At 48.7% G+C, this 13,628-nt stretch overlaps 1 protein-coding gene across 1 annotated transcript in view; it reads left to right on the forward strand.

Annotated features, from left to right (window-relative positions):
• Nucleotides 1–7,569, forward strand: part of mast2 (microtubule associated serine/threonine kinase 2) — a 168,121-nt gene extending 160,552 nt beyond the window's left edge. The window contains 7 exon segments of the mRNA XM_064989129.1: nucleotides 3,432–3,641; nucleotides 3,886–4,112; nucleotides 4,334–4,456; nucleotides 4,538–4,677; nucleotides 4,825–5,018; nucleotides 5,143–5,751; nucleotides 5,754–7,569. Of these exon segments, the coding sequence (XP_064845201.1) occupies nucleotides 3,432–3,641; nucleotides 3,886–4,112; nucleotides 4,334–4,456; nucleotides 4,538–4,677; nucleotides 4,825–5,018; nucleotides 5,143–5,751; nucleotides 5,754–7,045 (2,795 nt within the window). The 3' untranslated portion in view covers nucleotides 7,046–7,569.
• Nucleotides 7,570–13,628: the final 6,059 nt, after the last annotated feature.

Raw genomic sequence — 13,628 nt, forward strand, 5'->3', positions numbered from 1 at the left:
CTCCATGTGTAACTCTGTGTTGTCTGTTCACACTGCTATGCTTTATCTTGGCCAGGTCGCAGTTGCAAATGAGAACTTGTTCTCAACTAGCCTACCTGGTTAAATAAAGGTGAAATAAAAAATAAAATAAAAGGTCATAGATGCACTTATTCATGAAGCCAGTGACTGATGTGGTGTACTCCTGAATGCGATCAGAAGAATCCCAGAATATACAGTGCCTTGCGAAAGTATTCGGCCCCCTTGAACTTTGCGACCTTTTGCCACATGTCAGGCTTCAAACAAAAAGATATAAAACTGTATTTTTTTGTGAAGAATCAACAACAAGTGGGACACAATCATGAAGTAGAACGACATTTATTGGATATTTCAAACTTTTTTAACAAATCAAAAACTGAAAAATTGGGCGTGCAAAATTATTCAGCCCCTTTACTTTCGGTGCAGCAAACTCTCTCCAGAAGTTCAGTGAGGATCTCTGAATGATCCAATGTTGACCTAAATGACTGATAAATACAATCCACCTGTGTGTAATCAAGTCTCCGTATAAATGCACCTGCACTGTGATAGTCTCAGAGGTCCGTTAAAAGCGCAGAGAGCATCATGAAGAACAAGAAACACACCAGGCAGGTCCGAGATACTGTTGTGAAGAAGTTTAAAGCCGGATTTGGATACAAAAAGATTTCCCAAGCTTTAAACATCCCAAGGAGCACTGTGCAAGCGATAATATTGAAATGGAAGGAGTATCAGACCACTGCAAATCTACCAAGACCTGGCCGTCCCTCTAAACTTTCAGCTCATACAAGGAGAAGACTGATCAGAGATGCAGCCAAGAGGCCCATGATCACTCTGGATGAACTGCAGAGATCTACAGCTGAGGTGGGAGACTCTGTCCATAGGACAACAATCAGTCGTATATTGCACAAATCTGGCCTTTATGGAAGAGTGGCAAGAAGAAAGCCATTTCTTAAAGATATCCATAAAAAGTGTTGTTTAAAGTTTGCCACAAGCCACCTGGGAGACACACCAAACATGTGGAAGAAGGTGCTCTGGTCAGATGAAACCAAAATTGAACTTTTTGGCAACAATGCAAAACGTTATGTTTGGCGTAAAAGCAACACAGCTCATCACCCTGACCACACCAACCCCACTGTCAAACATGGTGGTGGCAGCATCATGGTTTGGGCCTGCTTTTCTTAAGCAGGGACAGGGAAGATGGTTAAAATTGATGGGAAGATGGATGGAGCCAAATACAGGACCATTCTGGAAGAAAACCTGATGGAGTCTGCAAAAGACCTGAGACTGGGACGGAGATTTGTCTTCCAACAAGACAATGATCCAAAACATAAAGCAAAATCTACAATGGAATGGTTCAAAAATAAACATATCCAGGTGTTAGAATGGCCAAGTCCAGACCTGAATCCAATCGAGAATCTGTGGAAAGAACTGAAAACTGCTGTTCACAAATGCTCTCCATCCAACCTCACTGAGCTCGAGCTGTTTTGCAAGGAGGAATGGGAAAACATTTCAGTCTCTCGATGTGCAAAACTGATAGAGACATACCCCAAGCGACTTACAGCTGTAATCGCAGCAAAAGGTGGCGCTACAAAGTATTAACTTAAGGGGGCTGAATAATTTTGCACGCCCAATTTTTCAGTTTTTGATTTGTTAAAAAAGTTTGAAATATCCAATAAATGTCGTTCCACTTCATGATTGTGTCCCACTTGTTGTTGATTCTTCACAAAAAAAATACATTTTTATATCTTTATGTTTGAAGCCTGAAATGTGGCAAAATGTCGCAAAGTTCAAGGGGGCCGAATACTTTCGCAAGGCACTGTATTCCAGTCTGTGCTAGCAAAACAGTCCGGTAAGTTTAGCATCTGCGTAATCTGACCATTTCCTTATTGACTGAGTCACTGGTGCTCCCTGATTTCGTTTTTGCTAGTAAGCAGGAATCAGGAAAATAGTATTATGGTCAGATTTGCCAAATGGAGGGCAAGGGAGAGCTTTGTACTGTGTGTACTGTGTGTGGAGTAAAGGTGGTCTAGAATTTTTTTCCCCTCTGGTTGCACATTTAACATGCTGGTAAAAATGTTATTACCCAAACTGTGACCAGCACCTGTAATAACCCTCAAAACACAGCAATGTCAGTTCTCACTGGATAAGTATTATCAGAGGACCTTGGAGTTTGCCAAAAAACAGTAGGTTATTCTGGCTGGAATTATTACTCTCCCGCCATGAGAAAATTACTGACATGACAGATTCTCACGTGACTAAAATTACAGATAACTGACCTCCCCCAGTAAAACGTTTCCTGTTCAAATGAGGCTTTAGAAATAAATTACACCAGTCATTATTCAGTTTCTATTTGGCAAAATACACTGAGTGTACAAAACATTAGGAACACTTTCCATGACTTAGACTGACCAGGTGAATCCAGGTGAAAGATATGATCCCTTATTGATGTCACTTGTTAAATCCACGTCAATCAGTGTAGATGAAGGGGATGAGACAGGTTAAATCAGTATTTTTAAGCATCGAAACAATTGAGATATGGATTGTGTCTGTGTGCCATCCAGCGGGTGAATGGGAAAGACAAAATATGTACGTGCCTTTGAACGGGGTATGGTAGTAGATGCCAGGTGTATTGTTTTGAGTGTATAAAGAAATGCAATGCTGCTGGATTTTCCCCATTCAACAGTTTCCCATGTGTATCACGAATGGTCCAACACCCAAAGGACATCCAGCCAACTTGACACAACCGTGGGAAGCATTGGAGTCAACATGGGACAGCATCCCTGTGGAACGCTTTCGACACCTTGTACAGTCCATTCCCCGATGAATAGAGGCTGTTCTGAAGGCAAAAGGGGGTGCAACTCAATATTAGGAAGGTGTTTCTAATGTTTTGTACACTCAGTGTAACCGAAAACAAACTGCCATCCCAATGAGTTGCAAGGCATAATGGACCACTCGTTACAATATATTTCATTTAGCAGATTATTTTATCCAAAGCAACTTACATTTACATTTTTACATTTAAGTCATTTAGCAGACGCTCTTATCCAGAGCGACTTACAAACTTACAGGCATGCCTGCATACATTTGACATGTGTGTGGTTCCAGGAATCAAACCCACATTCCTGGCATTGCAAGTGCCATGCGCTACCAACTGAGCCACACAGGGCCACAAATAAAAAGTGGCATTCTGACCTGTTACCTCAGGAAACATTTGATCTCAAATCCAAAATGCTGAGGTATGGAGCCACATTTTTGCTTCACTGTCCAAATAAATATACTCTGCAATAGATTTACCTATTGAACACTGATTTACAGGTGCACTTCTATTTTTTTGTTGCTGTATACCTGGTACTCTATTTTCTCTATATTTACCTCTCTATTCTTCTTCACCCTTCCTCCCCACCTCTCTCTCTCCATAGCGGGTAGTTCAGGAGATGTGTGGGAGCGTGGTACAGTGTCGGGAGCAGACAGCTCTACCTCCACCCCTAAGGCCATCAGTGACCTGGCAGTTCGGAGGGCCCGCCACAGACTGTTGTCTGGAGACACGGACAAACACACCCAGTCCAGACCCCTCAACAAGGTCATCAAGTCTGCCTCCGCAACTACGCTCTCACTCATGATCCCTCCAGGTACACATGGGGGTGTGTGTGTGGAGGGATAATTAGTGTGTGTGTGGTGTGGGCGCGTCTGAGTACTTTTTTCTGTGTGAGTGTTTCTGTTTGCATTTCTTTCTGTTTTGAGGTTATTGGTTCTTGGCCTTAGCATTCAAAACTTGAGGTAAAACTGTTGGTAATATAATACAGGTGTGTATGTATATACTCTATTTACTACTGGTCTGCTCTCCCTATCAAATCACCTCTCCCCCCTCATTAGACCACCATGGAGCCTCCCCATTGGCCAGCCCCATGTCACCCCACTCCCTCTCCTCCAATCCCTCATCCAGAGACTCCTCCCCCAGTAGAGACCTTTCGCCGGCCGTAGTCAACATCAAACCCCCCATCATCATCCACCGGGCGGGCAAGAAGTACGGCTTCACCCTCCGGGCTATCAGGGTGTACATGGGAGACACGGATATATACACTGTACATCACATAGTCTGGGTGAGTAGTAGGCCCAAACATCACTGGCTGCTTTACGCTTATTGCCTTAAACTATAAGAGATTTTACACTACTGGTTATCCGGTTCTTCATCCGATTCAAAGACAGAGTTACCAGTGAGTTGCCAGTGATATGTTGTATATTTTCAATCTATCTCCCTCTCTCTCTCTCTCCATTTCTCTCTCCCTCCATCTCTCTCTCTCTCTCCCTCTCTGTCTCTCAGCATGTGGAGGAGGGTGGTCCTGCCCATGATGCAGGGCTGAGAGAAGGAGACCTCATCACTCATGTGAACGGGGAGGCTGTCCACGGCCTGGTCCACACTGAGGTGGTGGAGCTCGTCCTCAAGGTACACGCACGCACGCGCACACACACACACACACACACACACACTAGCTCCTGTCTTATACGTGTTGTGTCTTACCCTCAGAGCGGTGGTAAGGTGTCCGTCTCAGCCACGCCCTTTGAGAACACCTCCATCAAGGTAGGCCCCGCCCGCAAGACCAGCTCCAAATCCAAGATGGCGCGTCGCAACAAAAAGACCAAGACCAAAGATGGAGGCCAGGAAAGGTTGGTCTCTTAGCTGAGTGATCTCACACACTTACCATGCACCGTTCCTCTCAGAAGTCAAGGTAGACGGAACATAAATTCTGTTCAATGGATTGTTTGTATGTGTCTTTTTAACTCTTCAGCTGTGTGCGTGTGTGTTTCCATTAGCAGCGGCAAGAAGAGGAACTCTCTGTTCAGGAAGATCACCAAGCAGGCGTCTCTACTCCACACCAGCCGTAGTCTATCCTCTCTCAACCGCTCCCTGTCTTCTGGAGAGAGTGGACCAGGGTCCCCCACACACAACCTGTCCCCCAGGTCACCTACACCTGGCTACCGCTCCACGCCTGACTCTGCACACTCTGGTAAGATACACACACACACACACGGGGCCACAAACACAAACTTTGCACAAGATCTTGAAAAGGTCATAAAAGGTGATGATTATACATGCGTAAAGGTCTGACTGTGTGTGTTGTGTTTTCTCAGTAGGGGGAAACTCGTCTCAGAGCAGCTCTCCCAGTTCCAGTGTTCCAAACTCCCCAGCCAGCTCCGGTCACATCCGGCCTAGCTCCCTCCATGGCCTCGCCCCCAAGCTCCAGCGCCAGTACCGTTCCCCTCGACGCAAGTCAGCCGGCAACATCCCCCTATCCCCCCTGGCCCGCACCCCCTCCCCCACCCTGCAGAGCACCTCCCCCCAACGCTCTCCTTCTCCCCTGCCCAGCCATGCTGTGGGCTCCTCCTCTATGGGCCAGTCTTTCCCCGTGAAACTCCACTCCTCCCCTCCTCTGGTCAGGCATATCTCCAGGCCCAAGAGCACTGAACCCCCCCGCTCCCCACTCCTCAAACGAGTACAATCCACCGAGAAGCTAGCCTCCTCCCTCTCCTCCTCCTCCTCCGCCTCCTCTCCCTCTGCGTCGGGGGCCGGAGGTGACAAGAAGCTGCCTGTAGCGGTGACAGGACGTAAACACAGCCTGGACATCTCCCACCAGGAGTTTAAGAAGGAGATGCTTCAGAGAGACCCCAGTCTGCAGAGCCTGCAGGAGTCCGCTGGGGAGAGAGAGGGGGTGCTGGGGGTGGGGACAGGGGTGGGGGGTCGCGGGGCCCCGTGGAGAAGGGCAGCCTGCAGAAACACTCCTCCTCCAGCAGGAAGCTGGGGCGTCAGGAGGGGGACGTCGGACCGGCAGCCGGGTCCCTGGGGCTGGCCCCCGGGAAGAGCAAGCTGAAGGACAAGCTGTCAGCCATTAGACAGGACCGGGCTGAGAGGAGGGAGTCACTGCAGAAGCAGGATGCTATCCACGAGGTGGACTCTTCAGAGGACGAGACAGACGAGGGGTCGGAGGACAGCCAGGACGGGAGGGGCAGGAACACCTGTACTTTCACCCCCCCGCTGCTCCGCCCCACCTCCGTCATGGCCACCGCCCCCCGCACGGGACCCGGGGGCACCCTCCCCTCACTGTGTCTGTCCCCCTCCTCCACCCTGCTGCCCAGCAGAGCCACCATACCCTCCACAATCCCCGAACACAAGCCCACTCAGAGTTCTCCTTCGCTGGGAGGGAAAGACAGCGGCTCAGCCTCCTCAGATGACTGTGGAAGGAGAGAGGGGAAGGCTCCAGACACCAGCTCCAAGTTCACCCAGAGCCCACTGTCCAGCACCTTCGCCACACCCGGCAGTGCTTTCATCTCCATCAGTAAGGACACCTTCCTGAAGCCTGCTGCTCCATCTTCACATCAGGAATGGAGGAGCCCCAAGCTACCTGAGCCCAGAGGGAAGAGCAGTAGTCCTGGGTTATGGAGTGAGGAGAGAGACTCTGGCCTGGAGGCCCCCAGATCCAGCCCCACTGGATCCATAGATGGCAGATACATAGCCCACACACCCATCTCTTCCCCAGGCATCACCAAGGAGAAAAAGGAGGCCGACAACCGGAGGCAGGCTGCTGCTGCCGCTGCCGCTGCAGCCTATGCCACCCCAGCCTACGCCACCCCATCCTACGCCATCCCCAGCCCCCCAGCCCAAGTGTCAGGGTCAGAGAGTGGGGTGGATAAGGTTGTGTCCCAGCTAGCCACTGTGGCTAAGAGCTTCCTGGGCCCCGTCAAACTCACTATCCCTGGGGCCAAGGAGGCTTTTGAGAGGGCCAAAGACCAGAACCAGAAACCCTCTCACCCCAAGACCATACCCGACTCACCCCTTACCACTACCACCACCACACCCCTCTCCCCCTCCCCCTTTAGACACCCCGCCCCTCAGCCACCGCCCCGCTTGTCCTCCCAGTCTCCCTCCCGGCAGCCCTCTTACAAAACTGAGCCAGCCCCCCCTCCCCCTCCACAGAGGAGGGCCTCCCCTCCTAAAGACTGTGCCCCGGGCCCCAGGCCCACCCAGAGAGGCCATTGATGGGGTTACGAGGCAGTAGGGAGACTCCAGCCATTACAGCTGTTACTGCACCAAGGCAGGGGCCCACCAACACACCCACCCAGACCCCTACTGCAGCCTCGGAGCAGCGCAAGAGGCCAGACCCAGCTGCCCCACGGAGACCCAACCCTGCCTCCGCAGCATCCACCCCACAGGACAAAACCAGCAGCAAGAAGACGTAGCAGAAAGCAAGACTCAAGAAACACCCATGACGATACAGACTGCTGTCACGAGATTTTAATCTTAAATCCACAAACAACTGCATGAGAATAATCATTTATTCAAAACTTTTTGCAACACACAAATCATTATGAGGGAGAGCAAGAGCGAGAAAGAGATAGAGAGAGTGAGATTGGGGATAGATCTCTGCCCTGACTGTGTATGTCCCAGAGGCATCCAGGCTCGCTGTGCCTCTCTTGTTCTTCTTATTCTGTGTTTTACCATTCAGACATGGATTAATGTTCCTGTGAAGTCAGCCTGTGTTTGTTTCTCCCCGCAAAGAAACACTCGGGGGGAGGGGGGGGGGGGGGGCTAGAAATAAACCGTGTTAGTTCACTGATCCACAGGGTAGGATTAACAAACGCCCGCACTAATGTTTTTTTCTAGTATACTGCCTCGTTACCTTTCCCCTTGTAGTTCCAGTAGTCCGACGTGCGTTCTTAGCTAGCCAATAGATCAGGTCGTGCCTTATAAACAAAAATGGCACCCCACCCCACCACTCCATCCTGCCTGCCTGCGTGTGTCTCCAGTCGTCCGTGACTGTAAAGGGTGTATCTCAGCAATAAAAGTAGCGTGTGCTTCGCAATCAGTATAAAATACATTACAGTCTGTTAATGAAACCATCTGCATTGCTCACGTTTACACACTCAGCAGTTTACAAAAAGGCAAATTACATTGTGTATTATTATTATTACTCCCTCATGGTCTAACGCTGCACTCTGTCTCTCTAACAGTATAATACTGCAGGCTGGCTAGAGAACCCTCTCGTCCCTGTATAACACACTATTAATTAAGCGGCTGTCAATGTCTACTAAAGTGGTGTTTTTGTGTTGTATATCATAGCGCTCCACGGTAAACTCCTTCCCCATCCGCTCCACTGGCCCTTCCATGACTATAGCTGGACCCACCAAGTGTACCCGAGTAGAGCTCTATGTGGGTGTGAGCATGTGTCACCTTGTAGCTGCACGATAGCCTCACGATAGCCTCACCAAATCTACACCCCCTGACTCAAGGGACATGTTTTTTAAATGACAAAGGAAAAGTAGGATGTTAATATCTCAGCCTTTACATAGGATGGACTACAGGTGAGGTGGGGAGGTTCCGGTGATCCGGTCACAGACTGCCCTGGGGACAACTGGTCGATCTGGTCCCTGGTCTGATTTGATCGCATCGTGTTTGGTCAACCACACAGACTGACGCAGTGATGAGATCAGAGTCAAGTGGTTAAAGATGAGGTACCGTCGATCTAGTAAAAGAGATTTGGGTTTGTGTACCAGGCAGAAGCTCGATTACCCAGACTCCTCGGTAACCGAGGCAAGGAAGTCAGCTCACAAGTCTGTTTACGGGCCAGTCAAAAGTACTAGAATAGGCACACCAGCCACCTATAAACTGTATTATGACAACCAGTGGTTTTCCACATCCAAATGGACCATTATCTTTATTTCTAGCCCCTGCGCACTCTGTTTTGATCAGCCACTAAAGGTGTTGATTTGACTTTGTATCTGGACCAACTCGCTGTGTTCTCTGTGTTACGCCTCTTATCCTGTAAAGCTAGCAGACTTTACTTTCTATATGCGTGCAAGAGTATGTATTGTCGTCTGGCTGTCAGATGTATATATACGAATATTTAAAGGTCTGTTTTTGTGTGTGTTTTAGTTAGGGTAGACTTTGTTAGTTACCCCTGTTAGTACTGCCTGACCCTGATAGGCCTGATGCTCAGCTGATGTCTCAGTTGGCCTATAGGGTCGGGGCGGGCCAGTAGGGGCGTGGGCTTTGCACAACCCTTTTTTATCTCTGTCAAATGGAAACGCCAACTAAATAAAAAGGGCCAATCAGATCCCTGGCTTTTAGGTCAGCCACGACAATGTCAACCAATCAGTGAGCTGAACACCCCTATGATCGTGTGTGCCACTGCTCTGTGTGTGAGTGTTTGTGAGTGTGTCTGTTAGTGTGCAAAGAGGGGATGCTTTCACGGTGCAAGACTATGGCCATGTGACTACCTACATCGTACATCTAAATTATTTTTGGTGTGCGAGTTCAAATCTCCCTCTGTATGCGTGTCGGTCCACAGCGTGTCCTGCAAAGTTTACGTTGCTGTTGGAGATGTTGCAGAGAGCGGCTCTGGGATGACTGCGGGTGAGACAGGACGATATCTGTCCGGTGTCCTAATAGATACTGTAGAGGTCTGTGCTGTCAAATACCTAACCCCAGACAGACAGACAACTCCATTGACTGTCTGACTGTGGCTTCCGATCTGTGTAATATGTTTACATGTTGTTCTTCTATCTTTCTCATCCGGAGTCCTCCGTGCCACTTGCAATCCACCCCTGTAACAAAGAGTGATCATTATCAATGCCGACAGCCTTTCCACATGCTAAAGTTACCCCGGATTATACCAGGGTGAAGAGCTTGTCGTGGTCTTTACATGCACATTGTAATGTAAACCTAACCACTGATGTACCACAGACAATGTTAATGTGGAGGAACAGCATGGCATGTTTAAAGGTTGGGCCCAGGTCAAAAGTAGTGCACTATAAGGGAAATGGGGTGCCATTTTGGCAACGTCCTAAATCACCTGCAGTGCGAATAGTTGTCTCCTCTCGTGCAGAAGGATCGAGGTGAGATAGGTAGATTAGTTGGTGAGGTATAGGCCTCACAGAGAGCTACCTGCTGTCATTTGTCACAGGGACATATCGGCCAAGCTTAGCGCTATGATTTAACCACTTGCATGTCACCCAGGCATCCTCCCATCTGGTAGGCTCTGCAGGTGGTCCTGTCGTTATTGCTACATGGACAGCTGCTATTCTCTCTGATCAATATGAGTGCCATCCTCCACCGCCCGGCGCCAGCCTCACCATCCCCTGACAGCAAACACTTAATGTTGTATCACACACACACACACACACACACAGTCCCGTGTGTGATGATGATCGTCCGGCCATCTGTCTGAAAGTCAAGTCAAGTGTCAGTTTCCCTGGTGGAGTCATTAATCTCTAGCCCGGGGCTGTGTGCTGCCCCCTGCTCCTAGCACACACACACACACAGCAAATTCAGCGAAACAAAACACTGCCTACGCCTAGCCTGGGACCGTCACCTCCAATTTTCAAGTAGGCCTCCCCCAGAGCCCGAAGCCACAGTAACCACCCGCCATAGGGGCACTCCCTCTCTCTGTTAACCCTGTGTGTAACCTCCACCCTGGACCTCCCAGTGTTTTAACCTCACTAGATCTCTAAAAGACGGAGATCCATCCAGGATGTGTTTTTTACTGTATCCGCAGTGTGCAGAGGGTGGCAAAGCCCATAGCAGTGTCAGGGCTGTCCACCGTCAGAGTGTAGAGACCTATGCCACTCAACTGAAATGAAGGTAGAAAATACAATTGACTCTATACTACGGACTGGACTTCTGGGGGGTTTTCTCGGCCAGTATTTTAATGGGCGTGTGTGGTCCTTTGTGTGTACAGTGTGTTTGAAGCTGAAAGTGTGAAGGAGAGGAGTGAGGTTCTGCCGGAGAAGGGTTCAAAAAAAAAGATTGCTAGAGTAAAGCCAATGCAATATCTTTTTATGTTCCGTTGTGGTAAACGCATGTTGTTGTTAATCCTACCTTATCTTAATAATAAAGTTTTTTTTATGTAACTTTGTTGTGATATGCAATTGTTTATTATTGTCTTTATTTCCTTATGAGTATAGTATGAGATGATGATCTGTGGTGCGTAGTGGGCCTCTGGCACAAGATAAATACAGTAAGTACTCTTCATTGTCACCCAAATGATCAACAATGCCATAAAACAATGTATTGTCGGGCATTTGACACAATAGTGCTTTTAATATTCATAGAAATTCCCTTTTACAGCATCTGACATAACAAACTGAAATCACCATTTGGATGTTCACCTCCAATGAATGTTAGACGGAAGACGAGTGTTGATAAATGGATGACAAATGAAAGCGTACTCCTGTCCCTGCCGCCACTTTAATAGATTGCACATACGCCTCTTTATCAAGGTAGCAGCCCTCTCTCTTTCTCTGCTCGGGAAAATCTCGTAAAAAAAATCTAATCATTTCAATTGCCCTTCCTTCTGAAGCGTTTATTTTTAAGCCATTTGTCCCAGTCATGTCCACTTGTCCTCCGACGGGTAGAAATGACAGTAAATTACCTGTAAACTAATTTTCGTGTTCTTTATCAGTAAAGTGGCCTGACGTCTGTTAAGTCGAGTGAGGCGACAGTAAGGCTCCGTAAATGGAATGATCTGGGGGGTTAGACCAACTGTCTGTCTCTCTCTCTCTCTCTCCAGCCCTTCTCTGGAAGACTTCTGGCCTCTTAATGGCCTTGAGAGACAGCTTGAAGCAGGGCTGCAGTGCATTTTACCCAGGCTAATGTGTACCGCAAGCCTCACCACACCGCCAGGGCCAGAGACGCACGACAGCCAGGGTTCAAGGGTCAGAACGCCTGATTTAAACGACACCGCAGCCCGGGATAATTGGGTCCCTTTTCTCCTCCACTTCCCCGTCCGTCCATTCCTCCATCCATCCATCCATCAATCTATCCATAGGGACCTGTCAGAGTGGAGGTGTAAGAGGAAGAAGGGAGGAACCTCTGGGGGATGCGAGCACACAGCCCATAGACGGTAGTGAGCTGCACTCTGACAGCGAACAAAACCCCCCCGGCCTACACCGACACACTACATACACCCACCCGTCACACACAAGGTGAGAGCTAGAGCTGGCTGGTTGACAGCCAGGCGGTGCGGGTGATCGCCTCTCTGACAGAGCTCTACATGACCGGCAAATGCATTCCTTTCGGTGTGGCAATAGGCAGGGCCACGCCACTGCCATCCTGACAACTGACAACCTACCGGGGAAGGGGGGTGGAAGGGGTCGATAAGCTCTTCTTTGTTGTTCAAGTTTTCCTTTTTCCTACCACCCTTAGTCCCTGTAAACCAATGGTTGTTTTCTCTAAGAAGAGGAAAGAAAAGTGGTATCTCTTTCTCCCTATTGCTATAGGACTTTATCTGTCTTTTATCATACAGAAACATTGGGTTGTTCTAGATCCGTTCTAGGGTAGACTACGCACCTGACTACAGTGAAAGGCTAAAGCAAGTTGTTGATTGGCTGAGGCCTGGCAGAGAAGGATGGCCGTCGATTGGCTGAGGCCTGGCAGAGAAGGATGGCATCCCATTACTCTGTTCTCTCTAATTGCTCCCCAGTCTGTAGGCACCAGGTGCCAGGTACTTAATGAGGTCCTAATGTATGGCTACTGTACACACACACACACATACACCATACACCTGATGTATGGCAACTGTTCATCTACCCTCGCCCACTATACACCATGACGCCTTGGGGACTATTAGTCCATGAAATAGCTGCCATTGTAAAATTTCATAGAGATGGATTGTTGTTTTAGGTTTTGTGTGTGAAAAGGGCGATATACCATTCTTTGTCCCTTTGAGATGTTGAGGAGGTATGTCCATAAGGGATGGACAGAGGTGGGGTAAGTGGTGGATTTTAGAGTATGATAGTTGATGTCTGTGCACCTGTCCTCTTCGTTTGTTGGGGGGGGGGTTGATGTGGGAAGGGGTTAATTAGGTACCACAGATGGGGAGTGTGTAGGGTGTGGGCGGAGTCCCTTGTAAGTGGTGTGGCCAGGGTGGGGTTGAGGAGATGGGGTGTGGAGAGGGGTACAGGCACCTGGGTTCTCTATCAGTGTCTGACTGATTAATTAAGATGTCAGCCAAGATAAAGGATCCCTTCTTCACAGCATCGCTACTCTGCTGCCCTGGAGGACACACACAGTCAGTCTTACCATCACCGCGTTCAGATGACACAGTACACACCTCATTACCCGCCTGCACGCACTTCTCTTCCTTTGTCTTGTTCCTCCCTTTACTTCTCTCCCTCTACCACTGTCTCTCCATCTCTCTTACTAATTTACCTTTTCACACCCGAATTCTCCCCTCGTACCTCTTGTTTTCACAACCCACTTAACGATTCTCTACCATCTCTCCCTTTTTCTCTCACCCTTTTTTTGTATCCTCCTCCCCTTGTCTCTTCCTCCTTTCATTACTCTCCCTTCTCTCTCCTTTCTCGACTCCCCTTCTCAGATCAGGATGCTGGAGCCTGTCTTTGATCTGTCTGACAGCTCTCTCTATCAGTGCATGGCTCGACACTGGAGGGACTGACTGAGTGCAGCAGCCTTGGACCAATGGACCTCCGCTGCACCACTAACAGAAAAGGAGCTCCAGGACATCCTACAGACTCACACACCAGTGGCGTGTGTTCATGGATGCCCTCAAAAAATAAATAAACACATGAATGTATCTTTTGTCTCTCTGTGTTTCATAATTTTC

This window comes from Oncorhynchus masou, chromosome 15 (genome assembly GCF_036934945.1).
Source record: "Oncorhynchus masou masou isolate Uvic2021 chromosome 15, UVic_Omas_1.1, whole genome shotgun sequence".
NCBI lineage: Eukaryota > Metazoa > Chordata > Actinopteri > Salmoniformes > Salmonidae > Oncorhynchus > Oncorhynchus masou.